At 38.5% G+C, this 17,221-nt stretch overlaps 1 protein-coding gene across 1 annotated transcript in view; it reads left to right on the forward strand.

The window, feature by feature from the left end:
* LOC137250268 (homeobox protein unc-4-like) overlaps window positions 1-16,556 on the forward strand; it is a 58,943-nt gene extending 42,387 nt beyond the window's left edge. Inside the window, exons 3-4 of the mRNA XM_067782767.1 lie at window positions 10,569-10,708; window positions 15,789-16,556. Coding sequence (XP_067638868.1) covers window positions 10,569-10,708; window positions 15,789-16,362 — 714 coding nt within the window. The 3' untranslated portion in view covers window positions 16,363-16,556. The remainder of the gene's footprint in view (window positions 1-10,568; window positions 10,709-15,788) is intronic.
* Window positions 16,557-17,221: the final 665 nt, after the last annotated feature.

Below are 17,221 nucleotides of genomic sequence, written 5' to 3' on the forward strand. Positions count from 1 at the left end.
GGTATGACATGGTTAAGTAAAATGCTTTGTAAAAAGCTAAATTTTACAGTGCGAAAAATAAATAAGAAACCTCCAATTTTCAGTAGATCAAATTTTTTTTTGTATTTTCTTCAGCCTATCACAAAATATGATATATGGCGGAAAATATGATAATGGCGAAATTGATATTTGATAATGGTGATAAAAGTAAATAACATCTGCAAGAAGTCGTTGCTTACAAAAATTGGCGCAATCAGCAAATTATTTAAAGGAGCTTGAGTTTTTGCTCCATTTTGTAGAAACTTTCGATATAAATTAACCAAAGCTAAAAATTGCCTCAAATCCTTGATTGTTGAAGAGTTTGTATAATCCAAAATAGCACTTACTTTTTTTTGCATTGGACAAACACCAAAACTAGTAATTTTGTGTCCCAAAAAGTTGAGTTCTGAGACTCCCAATTCACATTTTCCAGCGTTGACAATGATACTGTAACGATTTTACTTGCAAATCCTCTTATTCGCAATCCTCTGCTAAGTTCGAATCACTAAACTGTTGAATAAATAACTCCAATTTGTAATAATGCAAAATGGCCTTTATTAAAGTACTTCACAAAAACACTCAAACTGTGCAACGAATAGCTTGCTTAATAACCAAACTGATTTATATCTCAAATGAAACTCTACTATTCAAAATAATACTGCTCTTGCTCGCTAGATAGCGTCTTAGTCGAAACTGCTTGACAACTCAAATCAAACTGAATTCCAGCGCCTCTACAATTGCCGCCTTTTATACTCTTTGATTTCAACCTTCGCATCTTCTAGGCGCTTCCAGAATCTACTAGTCCAGCAGCTCTCAAACTTCTCAGCTGTAACTACAATTGCACAATTTTATAGTTTTTCTCATTGCATACTTATAGGAGTATCTCAGATATATGCATGTGTTTGTGCATTGACTCTCCGCTGCTCGTATACGTACATGGTACATATGTGTAGACGCAATTATTGTTTCATTTATGTAGATACATAATGATTGAGCTATGGATGTGAATTCACGTCACTGCTTAGCATCTGCTTAGAGATGGCAGCACTCCTTAGTTTTGCTAATATTCGTAACACTGCCCTCCACCTAAGTCTGATCGTCCCGATTAGACAAATCTCCCGATCTAAACGTTGCCAGCCTTTCCAAATGGACCACTTTCATTTTGGTTCGTGGTTTACCGATGGTTTGTATGCGGTAAACTACATCGTTGATCCGTTTTACAACTTTGTATGGGCCTTCCCAATTACACTGCAATTTCGGGGACAAACCTTTTTTACGTTGTGGGTTGTATTACAGCACCAAATCTCCTTCCTGAAAACCTTCTGAATTAATTGCTTTATCATATCTGGCTTTCATCTTGTCACTCATAATCTTTGTTCGTTGCCTTATCAGATCATGTATTTCTCTTAGCTCTTCTTCCAAATCACTAGTGGATTTCTTAACATTTCTCTCCGCATTGGCATCTATCCCAAGCTTCAAATCAGCTCGCAGTCTAAGGTCATTGCCAAAAATTACTTTTGCAGGGGTTTGGCCCGTTGTCTCATGCACTGCTGATCGGTAAGCCATCAAGAATAGTGGTATGCGGGTATCCCACTCTTTATGGTACTTGTCTACTACTTTCCTTAAGTGCTCCTCCAATGTTCTATTGAATCGTTCTACCATACCATCGGATTGAGGATGCAATGCAGTTGTTCGTGTTTTTCGAATGCCCAATGATTTACACATTTCCTGGAATACAGCTGATTCGAAATTCCTGCCTTGGTCAGAATGTAACTCCATTGGTACACCATACCTTCCAACCCAATTGTTTACAAACACTTCTGGAACCGTTTCCGCTTCTTGATTTGGGATTGGGTATACCTCTGGCCATTTGCTGAAATAATACATAACTACCAGTACATATTTGTTTCCGCCGTTGCTAGTAGGAAATGGACAGGCGACATCCATAGCGATCCTTTCAAATGGCGCACCTGAGTTATATTGCTTCATCTGGCCATGACTTCGGGTTCTGGGCCCTTTCGCTCTGCTGCAAAACTTGCAGTTCGCAATCCACTCAGTGACCGACTGACGACAACCAACCCAATAGAATCTCTGTTTAATCTTCTCGAGCGTCTTCGTGATTCCAAGATGACTTCCGCTTGCACCATTATGCAGCTCGCTGAGCACGTCAGGAATCCTCTTTCTGGGAACAACTATCAGTTTCTTCTTGCATTTATCATCCTCACTCTCCCATACTCGATGAAGGCAAGCGGATATCAATTCTAAACTGTTCCACTGTGCCCAATATGACTTCGCAATGGGACTCTCTGCTGACATCTCTTCTCAGTTTGGTCTTTCGTTTCGTTCGAGCCCTTGCATAACACGTGACAGATCTGTATCTTCTAGCTGACACTTTCTTAGTTGTTCCTTGTCCCATTCATCCGTACATGTTATAGTCATTAGCCGGACATCTATAATGTCTTCTTTAGCCTCGGCTTTTGAACAGTGCTTGCATTCCAAACTACATGGTCTTTGTGATATTGCATCAGTATTTCCATGGGTACTACCTTTTCGATGCTCAATGGAAAAGTCATAGCTTTGTAGTCGCTCAATCCATCGTGCCAATTGTCCTTCCGGATTACGGAACTGCAGAAGCCATTTTAAAGCTCCGTGATCTGTCCTAACACGGAATCGCTGGCCGTAGAGGTATTTGTGAAAATGTTTAATGGTCTCTACCAATGCCAACAGCTCTCTCCGCGTAACGCAGTAGTTCCTCTCTGGTTTTCCAATCGAACGGCTGTAATATGCAACTACCTTCTCCTGTTCATCGACCAGTTGTGATAAAACGCCTCCTATAGCATATCCACCCGCATCTGTATCTAGAATAAATGTTGCTCCTGGAATCGGATATGCTAACATTGGGGCAGTGCACAAACGCTCCTTCAATGTTTGGAAAGCCACTTCTTGCTCCTTCTTCCATTCAAAAGCTTTATTTTTTCTTGTAAGCTCATGGAGGCTATGGGCTACGCTGGAAAAATTTGGTACAAACCGGCGGTAATATGTGCACAGCCCAAGGAAAGTTCTTAATTCATGTAGGTTCTATGGTCTTGGCCAATCCTTTACAGCCTCTATCTTTTCGTTCGCAGTGCAGATGCCCTCTGTCGTTACCTTGTGACCCAAATAATTTACTTCCTTTTTAAACAGCGCACACTTTTTGGGACTTAACTTCAGACCAGCGCCAGCTATTCTTTGGAAAACTTCTCCCAAGTTCTTAAGATGTTCATCAAAATTCTTGCCCAATACGATGATGTCGTCCAGGTACACCAAGCATGTTTTCCAATGTAGTCCTTTCAGTACCTGGTCCATGAGTCTCTCAAAAGTAGCTGGTGCATTACAAAGTCCAAAAGGCATCACTGTAAATTGCCAAAGACCATCACCGACACTGAAGGCTGTTTTCTCTTTATCTTCCTACTTCACCTATACTTGCCAGTAGCCGCTTTTCAAGTCCAACGTGGAAAACCATTTCGTACCAGATAGCGAGTCCAGAGTGTCGTCAATTCTTGGCAATGGGTAGCTATCCTTTTTCGTTACGTCATTCAACTTCCGTTAGTCCACGCAAAACCTCATTTTTCCATCCTTCTTCTTTACAAGTACTACCGGTGAGCTCCATGGACTAGCTGATGGTTCGATGACGCCGCTGTCGCTCATTTCTTGTATGATTTGACTCACAACTTCCTGTTTCGCCAGTGGAACACTACGTGGAGCTTGACGGATCGGCTACGCATCTCCAGTGTCAATTTGATGTTTCCCAACATTGGTGTGGCCTGGTTTGGAACCATCCTGGTCAAATATGTTCGCGTACTTTAGGAGCAGTTGTTTTGCCTTACTCCGATAGGCTTCCTAGCCCCTGTGTCCCTGCCGTGATGCCATTTGAAAGATCAGTATTACTAAATGAAACGTGTTCCTGGAGCTGTTCACAGTTAATAACTACTTCAGCCTCTTGGCATCTTCCCAAAATAGCTCCTTTAGTCGGTTTGAGTGGTGACTTGAACTCTTTGAATACTCTTACCGGAATACGTCCATCTTGTTTTGTCATAACCAGGCTTTTTCCTACAAGTATGTTCAGTGCTGATTTGTTTGCCGCTTCGACAACCCACAATTTGTTTGTCCCACAATCTCCATCAACCTTTGCCCAGATGACTGCTTCGGATTTTGGTGGTATTTGCTGACTCTCTTCCACCAGCACTCGTGGTCTCTCGTAGCCGAAGTTAAGTGGTACATCCATATTTTTATATCGCATCGTCTTGCTTTGCATGTCGATCTTTATGCCCTGGTCGATTAAGAATTCCACTCCAATTATGATTTCATCAACAATTTCTGCCACTATAAAATTGTGTACTACCGTGACGTTCCCAATTGCGACTTCACATGATCCTAGAACAGTGCTGTCTTCTCCAGTGACTGTACGCAATATTGCTCCATGCAATGGTCTTATCTACTTGTTGACGAAATCCGCTCGAATGATGGAATGAGATGCACCCGTATCTACAGTCAGTAAACGTTCCTTTCCATCCACATGTCCTCCGACAGTAAGATTGTTTGACCTTTTTCCAATTTGTGAGATAGAGATTATGGGGCATTCAATTGAGGGAGCCAGCTGTCGCCCCTTGCGGCTGACTCGCTTTAGTTTAACGATTGAGTGGACTTGGAGATTTGCTCATCTCCTTCAGCTCTGCGTTTACGGCCACCCACATTGTTGGAGCTATTGGGACCGGTGCTGCAATGTCGTGCAATATGACCTGGGTTGCCGCACTTGAAACATTTAATAACTCCGGCATTTTTCTGTTGTGATCCCTTCAGTACTTCCAAAATTGTGTCTACCCAATCTGGTCTTTCCACTTCCACACGATGAGCTTTGTATGCTTGTTTACTCAATAGTGAGGCCGTTTCCTGAGTCAATGCATGTGATACCGTTTCAGCAAATGTCAGCTTTGGATTTGCGTATGTAGCTCGCTTCGTTTCCACGTCCCGTATGCCATTTATAAAACTCTGGATTTTTACCCTCTCGGTATATTCCACGGGTGCGTCCGCATTTGCGAGATGAGCCAACCTTTCAACATCCGAGGCAAACTCCTGCAAAGTCTCATTCGCTCTTTGGTGACGGTTTTGCAACTCAATTTGGAATATCTGTTTCCTGTGCTCGCTTCCATAACGTCTCTCGACAGCGGCCATCAATGCTTCATAGTTGTTCCGCTCTCCTTCGGGAATCGTCTGTAGGATTTCGGCTGCTGGCCATTTCAATGCCACGAACAGAGCTGCAACTTTATCTTCAGCATTTCAGTTGTTCGCTGCCGACGTCTTCTCAAATTGGAGCTTAAATACCTGGAATGGAACAGAACCATCAAACGTTGGGGATTTTACCTTCAGAGTAGACGTTGAAGTGATTGGACGGTTCAATTGTAACTCCTGAATCCTATCTTTCAAAGCATCCATCTCGGCCTCCACTTTATCTTGTCGTTCACTAACAGCCTCCAGCTCCGATGAGAATTTTGTTTCCTGTGCCTCCAGCTTTGTTGAGATACGCTCTTCTTGTGCTTCGAGCTGTAATGCTATGCGTGCCTCTTGTTCCTTTAATTGTTCTGCAATTTGTGACGCCATGTGTGTTTTCTGTTCATCCAAATGTGCTTCAATCTTCGCTGTTATACGTTTCTCCTGCGATTCCAGCTGAGATGACATTTGCGACGACATTTCGGATATACGCGTTTCTTGTGCTTCAATCTTCGATGTTATTCGTGTCTCTTGGGATTCCATCTGTGATGACATATACGTCTTTTGCTCTTCCAGTTGAGATGCCATATATGTCTTCTGCTCTTCCAGTTGGGATGCAATTTGCGACGACATTGATGTTACTGTCGATGTTTGTGCAGATATTGCAGCCAATATCATGTTCAAGTCTGTGCTCGTAACTGTCTGCGATGTTTCATTTTTCACTTCAATTTTTGCCTTTGTCTCGTCCCCATCAAGATACTCGTCCACATCAATTCCTTCTGCTTCCATTGCCTCTCGTAGCCGTGCCTGAAGTTCGAGTTTAACGCCGCTTGTATTCAATCCACGGCTCTCCAACTCCTTCTTTAGTTGCTGGATCTTCAATTCACTGAACTTTGCCATGTCCTTGTTGTCCTCTGGAATTTATTCAACAATTCCTGTTCTGACACCAATTGTAACGATTTTACTTGCAAATCCTCTTATTTGCAATCCTCTGCTAAGTTCGAATCACTAAACTGTTGAATAAATAACTCCAATTTGTAATAATGCAAAATGGCCTTTATTAAAGTACTTCACAAAAACACTCAAACTGTGCAACGAATAGCTTGCTTAATAACCAAACTGATTGATAGCTCAAATGAAACTCTACTATTCAACATAATACTGCTCTTGCTCGCTAGATAGCGTCTTAGTCGAAACTGCTTGACAACTCAAATCAAACTGAATTCCAGCGCCTCTACAATTGCCGCCTTTTATACTCTTTGATTTCAACCTTCGCATCTTCTAGGCGCTTCCAGAATCTACTAGTCCAGCAGCTCTCAAACTTCTCAGCTGTAACTACAATTGCACAATTTTATAGTTTTTCTCATTGCATACTTATAGGAGTATCTCAGATATATGCATGTGTTTGTGCATTGACTCTCCGCTGCTCGTATACGTACATGGTACATATGTGTAGACGCAATTATTGTTTCATTTATGTAGATACATAATGATTGAGCTATGGATGTGAATTCACGTCACTGCTTAGCATCGGCTTAGAGATGGCAGCACTCCTTAGTTTTGCTAATATTCGTAACAATACCATACGTTTTGAATCTTTCGATTAATTGCCTGAGATGTTCCATGTGCTGATCAGGATCAGAAAAAAAGACTAAGACATCGTCAAGATAAACAAGAACAAAGTTAAGACCTCGGACTACTTCATCCATGAAACGCTGGAAGGTCTGTGCTGCATTACATAACCGAAGTGGCATTCTCAAAAATTCGAACAAACCAAATGGTGTTATAACTGCAGTTTTAGGAATATCTTTCGGATTTACTGGAATTTTGTAATACGCTTTCATAAGGTCAAATTTTGAAAATATTTTCGCACCCGCCATTTCCATAGTAAAATCGCTAAGATACGGTATTGGATACTTATCCGATACAGTAATTTTATTGAGTGCTCGGTAATCACCACATGGTCTCCAAGTACCATCAGGTTTTGGTGGTACCATATGTAGTGGGTTAGCCCAACTACTGTTGCTTGAACGAATAATTCCGTTATCCAAAAGATACTGAAATTCAGCTTTAGCTATGGCAAGCTTTTGTGGATCTAATCTTCTTTGGCGGGCCTTTGCAGGGCTACCAGACACTGTATTATGATGGACAACTTGATGCTTGCATTCGGAAGTAAATGTTTGGGCAGAATACAATTCAGAATATACCTTAAAAAGTTCATGAAATTTGCTTTCTTCTGCAATGGCTTTGATACTAAGATTTTTTCCTCTTAAATAATTAACAGGTGTGTTCAAAAACGTTACACCATCAACAAGTACTTTTCTTTTTAAGCCTGGTAATAGGTGAAAATGTCTAAAAAAATCAGCCCCTATAATTGGCTTTGATACATCTGCCAAAATGAACATCCATCTGAAATTTCGACGAAGCTCAAATAATTTTTCACCATAGGTAGGGATACGAGTATTGTTAGCAGCATAAGGGACATGTTGAACACTGGATTGTTTTGATGACTTGCATGGGAAACCCGAAAGTTCAGCCCCTGAATCTATTAAAAACTTTACTTTTGTCTTACGTTCAGTGACGAATAGTCGACCAGATACATTACCATCACCATGAGTGGTCGAAGCTTCTGACGACGGCGGAATTAGTTTTTTGGATTTTTAAATACACATGGCTGTATACACTTGATTGCTTTCTCAGCAAAACGCCAATGATACCAGCATAACCCTAAATCTTTGCGGTTTCGTGACTTTTCACGATATTGAGATAAACTACGTCTAGATGAACTACCACGATTTGAATTGCGCGATCGGTTCTCGATAGCTTCTATTCTTGATACGATCGAATCCAATTTTAAAGAAAAAGTAAAAAATTCGGAATGTGACGATATGTCATTACCAGGCATAGCAGTTCGAACAGGTTTTTGATCTAATTCACCAATGGATAATGAAGAAGTAGGAGAAAATTGCCCAAAAATTGTATCAGCCAATATTGCCAGCTTATCTAATTGATTGCATTCTGTTACCGCAAGGATGCACTTGACTTTTTCCGGAACTCCAAAAATAACATTTTTAACACATTATCACTGACCTTAGATCCAGCTAACGCTTTCAGGCGATGCATGAGATGTGAAGGCTTTTGATCATCTAACTCTAAATTGTTCAGCAGCTGCTTCGGTTGACTCTCTTCGGATTCAGTAAAATGTTGAACAATTCGGGTCTTCATAGCTTCATAACGTCCTTGCGCTGGAGGATTCTTGATGATGTCTTTCACCACGTAAAGAATCGATGAATCCATATGGCTTAGAAGATATTAACATTTTGTTGAGACTTGACTTACACCAGCAATGTTAAAACTTGATTCAATTTGCAGAAACCAGATTTCAGGTTCTTCACGCCAGAAAGTTGGTAGTTTAGGGATACGTGCCGAAAAAATGCCACCAGCCGATATGATGCCCGGCACTGAGGTTGCAGAAAATGAAGACGGTCCCATGCCGGATGTTGTTGATGTTCATGCTGACGGATTGTTGCCAGAAAAAATAATAATTTTTTTTAAAAATATCTTTTATTACACAAGAAAAAATTATGAAGTGAAAAAGTTTTGTTTTCAAAAGTCAACACATTTAAATATTTCTCAAAGAGTTCTTGAAATAAAAATATTAAAACAAGTGGAATATTACATAACAAGTGGGTTACCACACTGCCAATATGGGAATTGGGCAACTGATAGATAAATTCGTAGGCATGACAATTCATTTCATTTGTTCAACGCCTTGTAAAATGTTTGTTAAATTATTAAGGAAGTGTGGTAGCACTCCGAATGGATGTAAAAGAGATTGCCAAAAACAATTGTAAAAAAAAATATATTGTTATGTATGAGTTAATCGGGGATTGCCCGTATTGCTTTTTTAAATGTATGAAAACATTTACATATTTCAAGCAATTTTTAATTTTATAATTTATTTAATAATTTGGGAAAAATTTAAACAACGTGAAATCAAGACGCACAAGGCGACAGCTGTTTCGATTATACCTTGTAAATATCTTCAAAGCCTTTTCTCCCGGGAGTGGGATTCGAATCCGCACTCCTACGATAGTTGAAATGGTTACAAACGCATTCAGCTACGTAATGCCTTAGCAATACGGGCAATCCTCGATTAACTCTTACAAACAGACAATATTTGGTTAATTCGTTGTAGTTCTATAAATAGAACAAAACCAGCAACAATACCAGTTTCTCTGAAACCGCCTTACAAACATGCATAACTTCAACACATAATTACATACGAAGTATGTGATGTGTAGAAGATTAATATATGCAAAAGAAGGCAATTGGGAAAAACTTTACAACAAATAAGGCATGATGTAGCTGAATGCGTTTGTAACCATTTCAACTATCGTAGGAGTGCGGGTTCAAATCCCACTGCCGGGAGAAAAGGCTTTGAAGAGATTTACAAGGTATAATCGAAACAGCTGTCGCCTTGTCCGTCCTGATGTCACATTGTTTAAATTTTTCCCAAATTATTAAATAAATTAAAAAATATTTTGTTTGAAAACTGTGTGAATTTTGTGCAAAAGGGATGTGTTTAAGAACGTAAAAGCCAAATACAGTGACGTGAAACAGGAAACGAGAAAATTGCACATGCCAGTCAGCTGTTCCTTGGGTACACAACAGATGTCGCCGTCGAACTGACAAATTTTAACGGGTGGATCGCCCGTTAAATGTGTCTACAGGATAAATACAACGTGCATTGTAGAAATGAAATTGTGTTTAAAGGAGATGTAAATATTAGCAGGCAGTCCATAAAATGGCCGTAAATCATAAGATTGATTCATAAAAAAAAATAACGTTCTACTTACACCATGCTGGAAAAATAGTTCTTTATTACATGTATTTAAATGCTTTATGGTGTTTTGGTAAAATTAAAACTATTAAGTGAGGGTTCAGTTATCTTACAAAGTCGCTTGCAGTGCCGGCGAAAGGCGTGGGTATGTACCTACCCGGGAATTAGTGAAAGATTGTCAAATATTCTATAAAAATTACAATAAAAACTTCATTACATTATTACTTGTCGTTTGATTACTGACCATACCTAATTTGCAGAATGATGAAGGATTGTCTACTAATTTTACCGCCGATCCAAGCTACCCACCCATATTTTGCGCGTTTCGCCGGCCCTGGTCGCTTAACGAAATCTAATACAAATTTGAGAAACTTTTGATTATAGCACATGCTATGATAGTCGCTTATGTAAAAACTTTTCAAAATAAAATTTCTGAAATAAACCGCTTTGTTCCAGATAGGTATGGTTCCAGAATCGAAGAGCAAAAGTGCGGAAACGAGAACACACTAAAAAGGGACCTGGACGACCTGCACACAATGCGCAACCTCAGACCTGCTCTGGGGAACCCATCCCGCCTAGTGAATTGAAAGCCAAAGAAAGGTAATTAAAACTTACACACCTATTACTTACTTACTTACACACTTACTACTGGATGAAAGTGCGAAACCAACACTGAAAATTCCTAACAAAAAATTACGTTATTCAAAGACGCAAAGTAAGATTTTTTTAAAAAGTTAATCTAGTTTAACTCTAGCTGTAACTTGAAAAAAAAAACGTAGATCTTTATGGCAAGGGCCACACATTTTGGCGAAACGCTAAAGCAGACTTCTTGTGTGTGGTTTAACCATTTCACCTACAGTCATGGCCGGATCCAGAGGGGTATTTGGGTGAGGCGGTTGACTTTTCGAAAAAAAATCCGATCTTTTCGGTAGCCACTATCGTTTTAATCGGTGGTAGCGCCTAGCGATTTGTTTTATATCGTACTTACATAAGTCAGCTGTAAAAAGCGCGTGGGAACAATTAATGTAGGAAAAAGGGAATAGCCTTTTTTTGGTTTATTGATATTAGAGAAAAATTACAATTTATTTAATAATTTGGGAAATATTTAAACAACGTGACATCAGGACGGACAAGGCGACAGCTGTTTCGATTATACCTTGTAAATCTCTTCATAGCTTTTTCTCCCGGGAGTGGGAGTCGAACCCGCACTCCTACGATAGTTGAAATGGTTATAAACGCATTCAGCTACGTGCAGAATTCGTCACATTTTTCGGTATAATGCAGAAATTGTATAATATCTTTAGCGCAAGCCCTCAGAGATGGGAAATTCTCAAGGAAAAAACTAATTGCTCCTTGCACAGCATGTCACAAACACGATGGTCTGCTCGTGTGGATAGTGTGAAACCTTTCGCAACTCACATTCCCCAAATATTGAAAGCTATTGATGAAATCAAGCTTTTGAATTTGAGTTCAGAAACAGTAACGGATTTGAAAGGTATTGAAGCATATATGGAGAAATTTGAGTGTATCCTCTTAGCCTCCATTTGGCTCAAAGTGTTGATCATCGAAATATGGCACTGCAAGCTAGAAATGCTACACTGGACGTGGAAACAGAAAATATACGTAGCCTGATTGATGAGTTGAAGAAGTTCAGGCATCAATGGTCGATCATACTTCAAGAATGTAAGATTCTGGCAGGGAGTATAGGAGTTGTGAATACCTTCGCAGAGAAAATAAGGAAGATAATAAAGCGCCAGTTCGATGAATTACCTGGCGAATCACCTGAGTGTAATTCCGAAAATCAATTCAAACAGCAAGTTTTTTACGTTCTTTTGGAATGCTTGATTGGTAATATGACAAGACGTTTCGAAGCCGTAAATTACATTGCGATTAAATTTAGTTTTTTTTTTGGAAGTATCAGGATATGACGGAAGAAGAGCTCAGAGAAAAGACAGCGGCATTCTGCACGATTTATGGCATCGATATTTCTACGGATTTAATAGATGAAATCATTCTTCTCAAAGCCATCCACTTAGCAAATCTGGGATGTGATTTGCTGCCACCATTTCACTTCTGAAAATTTTTTGACTTGAAGATGGAAGTATTTTTTCCGAACATCTGCATTAAGAATATTTTGCACACTTCCAGTCAGTGTGGCTGAAGGGGAGCATTCTTTTAGTCTATTATCTTGCGTGAAAAATTTTTTACGTTCTACTATGAACCAAAATCGCTTGACAAGCTTTGGAACATTGGCGTTGGAGTCCAGCCTTGCTCGCAGCATTAGTTTTGAATCGGTAATTTCCACATTCTCAGACCAAAAACACAGAAGGTTTTCCTTGGCTGATTCAAGCTCTTAAAATGTACATATTTAGAAAAAGTTAATGTCAGCAAATAAAACAATGAAATCTAACATTTCATTTATGTAAGTGCTCCAGTAAATCTTATTTTATATGAAATAAAACTGACAATGTGAATTGAAAAATTTATGTATGTTATGTTATTTTTTTACTGAATTGAGTTTATTTTTCACATTATTATTGTCGAGGTCAATACGCGTCTTTTGACACCTCTCTCGATATTTTTGGTAGCGTATTAGCAGTCGACCACTCAATTAGACTTTTACCGACAATTCAAGCACCAATATGCTTGTAATTAAAAATGGAAATGGAAAATGGAATGGGGAAATGTCCCCTATTACCCCCACCGTAGATCCGCGCCTGAAAGCAATATTATCATGTCTCGTTAATTAAATAGAAATAATAATATTGATATATTAGTGAATTAGTGAAGAATAAATAAATCAAATAATACTAAAATCTTGAGAGCGCGTCTATAAATATTCCACACAGTGAGGATTAAAAACATTTAGAACTACACTAATATAAAGTATGAATATTGCAACATCTCCTAGCAACCATCGCCGTTTATAAACTTTGTATATTTTCTCTAATATCAATAATTAAAACAATTGTATAAAACAATATGAGCATGTCTCGCTAATGAGGGAATTGCGTTTGTTGTTTTTGGTAGATGTACAAGAAAAGAACTTTTATATTTTTCTGAAGCATAAAAACCCGTTATGGCAGACCCTTTTTATACTCAGTTGAGCAGAGCTCAAAAAAATTTTTTAAAGTAAAATTTTAACAAAAAATTTAATATCTTTACAGTATATAAGAAAATTATGTCAACATTCAACTCCAGTAATGATATGTTGCAACAAAATACAAAAATAAAAGAAAATTTCAAAATGGGCGTGGCTCCGCCCTTTTTCATTTAATTTGTCTAGGATACTTTTAATGCCATAAGTCGAACAAAAATTTACCAATCCTTTTGAAATTTGGTAGGGGCATAGATTTTATGACGTTAACTGTTTTCTATGAAAATGGGCGAAATCGGTTGAAGCCACACCCAGTTTTTATACACAGTCGTCCGTCTGTCCTTCCGCATGGCCGTTAACACGATAACTAGAGCAAAACTCGATATATCTTTACTAAACTCAGTTCACGTACTTATCTGAACTCACTTTATCTTGGTATGAAAAATGAACGAAATCCGACTATGACCACGCCCACATTTTCGATATCGAAAATTACGAAAAATGAAAAAAATGCCATAATTCTATACCAAATACGAAAACAGGGATGAAACATGGTAATTGGATTGGTTTATTGACGCGAAATATAACTTTAGAATAAACTTTATAAAATGGTTGTGACACCTACCATATTAAGTAGAAGAAAATGAAAAAGTTCTGCAGGGCGAAATAAAAAACCCTTGAAATCTTGGCAGGTATTACATATATAAATAAATTAGCGGTATCCAACAGATGATGTTCTGGGTCACCCTGGTCCACATTTTGGTCGATATCTGGAAAACGCATTCACATATACAACTACCACTACTCCCTTTTAAAACTCTTATTAATACCTTTAATTTGATACCAATATCGTACAAACAAAGTCTAGAGTCACCCCTGGTCCACCTTTATTGCGATACCTCGAAAAGGCGTCCACCTATAGAACTAAGGCCCACTCCCTTTTAAAAATACTCATTAACACCTTTCGTTTGATACCCATATTGTACAAAAGTATTCTAGAATCACCCCTGGTCCACCTTTATGGCGATATCTCGAAAAGGCGGCTACCTATACAACTACCACCACTCCCTTTTAAAACCCTCATTAACACCTTTCTTTTGATACCCATATCATACAAACAAATTCTATTGTCAACCCTGATCCACCTTTATGGCGATATCCCTAAATGGCGTCCACCTATAGAACTATGGCCCACTCCCTCATAAAATACTCTTTAATACCTTCCATTTGATACACATATCATACAAACAAATTCTAAAGTCACCCCTGGTCCATCTTTACGGCGATATCTCGAAAAGGCGTCCATCTATAGAACTTAGGTCCACGCCCTTTTAAAATACTCATTAACACCTTTCGTTTGATACCCATATTGTACAAAAGTATTCTAGAATCACCCCTGGTCCACCTTTATGGCGATATCTCGAAAAGGCGGCTACCTATACAACTACCACCACTCCCTTTTAAAACCCTCATTAACACCTTTCTTTTGATACCCATATCATACAAACGCATTCTAGAGTCAACCCTGATCCACCTTTATGGCTATATCCCTAAATAGCGTCCACCTATAGAACTATGGCCCACTCCCTCATAAAATACTCTTTAATGCCTTTCATTTGATACACATGTCATACAAACACATTCCAGGGTTTCCCTCGGTTCATTTTCCTACATGGTTATTTTCCCTTATGTTGTCACCATAGCTCTCAACTGAGTATGTAATGTTCGGTTACACCCGAACTTAACCTTCCTTACTTGTTCTCAAATAAGGTTGAATTTTGCTTAAGGTAAGTAATCTTGCCGATAAGTTGATCAAAACCGAACTTTCGGTTCGGCTTCGGTGCAAAAACCCACCTTAGGTCGGTCTCTACTACATTGTCAATGGCCTCACGATAAAATTGCACTTTGTCCAACTTTGGATTGCAATTTCTTTGATAACTTATAACCAATCGTTTAATACAATTTATAAAATTAAGTATGGACACTAAACTGGGTCGATTTATTAACCGATATTGCACCTTCGATTTTTCGTTAGGATTTGGGCTCAGGAAAAAAGTTCCACTACGTATACCCAAAAAATAATTTTCGACCCTGCGAAATTTCATTTTTTTTTTGTACTTTTGTCGACTTTGATTTTTAAGGTTTTTTTCATGACCTACTAAAAAAATTTTCATTTGATTGTAAAATTTTCATGTAAACCCTGTCCGATCGAAAAATATCCGCTAAACACGTTGTCGATAACAGTTAAAAAAAATAAAATATATGAAAATTTTTTCAGTAGGTCATGAAAAAAAACCTTAAATAATCAAAGTCGAAAAAAGTCAAAAAAAAAAAAATGAAATTTCGCAGGCTCGAAAATTTTTATTTGCGTATGCGTAGTGGAACTTTTTTTCCTGAGCCCAAATCCTAAATCGATAGCGCGATATCGGTTAACTTTCGTCCATACAAATCGACCCACCCTAATGTTCATATCTACATACAAAACTTGAAATTAATTAGTCTTGATGAATGCATGAATATAGACCAGACCAGACATCTTCATATTAAAGAAAAAATCCCACTTTGTTTTTGCTTTTATTTTAGAGCGCGTCGAAGAAAAAAATTAGCAAAAGCCATTGATCGACAAGCCAGGAAGTTGCAGGCAAAAGGCATCACTGTCGATCTGGAGGCGCTCAAAGCCGAATACATATCCCAACACAAAGCGAACGGCACCTTTTCAGATTCGGATCTTGAAGACGATGGCATACAAATAGATGTGGTTGGTGGTACTGATAGCGACGACGATGCGGATGATTCATCATTTCGAAGTCCAAGAGCGAATAGCTTGATACGTGGCAGCTTCTCGCCAACTAGTAGTCCCAATGGCATTGAAAGTCCATCATCTAATGGGGATCGCAATAACGAAGATGATAGTAATGCTGCAGATAGTTGTGGTAAACAATTAATTTTTCCTACAGCAGGTACCGGCATACCTAATCTACGTTTAAGTCTGCAAAATCCCAATACACCCGCCCTTGAATACCACCATCAGCAGCAACAAAACCAACATAATCAAATCCTTCAAAATCACAATAATAATCAACAACAAACATCACCGATTAGCATCAGACGAAATAATCCATTCAGTATAGAGTCATTGCTGTTCAACAATACGTGAAATTTGTTAAGATTGTTAAATGGTTAAATGCAAGAGCAAACGAGTTTATACGCTTTACCGCAAGCTAAATTACTTGTGCCCACTTCACCCATCAAATGCAGCACCACGCAAAACAAAAACATCACACATAGGACGGGCGCCACTACAGCTAAGCCACCATACATACCGAAGAAAAAATTAATTAATTAATTAATCAATAAACAAAGGCTGTATATATGTATATATCGCCATTTAAGGTGAAAAGTTGCATACCTCTCTTCAAAAGACTGGATATGCAATTTTGCACTTTTAAAGACAATATGTATGTATGGATGTACGTAAATATGTTACCACTGTTTAGATATAAAAACAATGGATGGACTCGTCTATCAAACGGGTTTTTTTTCGATGCACATACATACATATCTTACACCAACATAGATCTAAAGGAGCTATGTCGAAAATCAGACATTTTCGAATGTAAAGCTTTGTGAGGTAATAATTTTTCTCATTTTCTGAAAATCAAAATTTTGCAATTGATCACTGTTTAGATTGTTGAGTAAGAAGGATGAAATTGTGTATTCTTTTTACTTAGATCTACAAGCACAAAAACTTTCATAGCGCTGAAAGCGCTCTCTTGACAAAAAAAAATACTTTTTTGTTATTGACTTCTGCCACATACCTAAACAACAAAAATGGAAAAGTTTTTTCTCCGATATTTCTGATGATCACGGGTATTTGATTTAAAGCTTTGCGTCAGGACGAATCGAAATAAAGCTCACCTACGACTGTTGCTAAAAACGGAAAGTTTGGAGCTATGGGACAAGAATCAATGACCAACTGCAAAATAAATTATGTACTCATGTGTATCCATTCAGGG

Source organism: Eurosta solidaginis, chromosome 4 (genome assembly GCF_040869045.1).
Source record: "Eurosta solidaginis isolate ZX-2024a chromosome 4, ASM4086904v1, whole genome shotgun sequence".
NCBI classification, from domain to species: domain Eukaryota; kingdom Metazoa; phylum Arthropoda; class Insecta; order Diptera; family Tephritidae; genus Eurosta; species Eurosta solidaginis.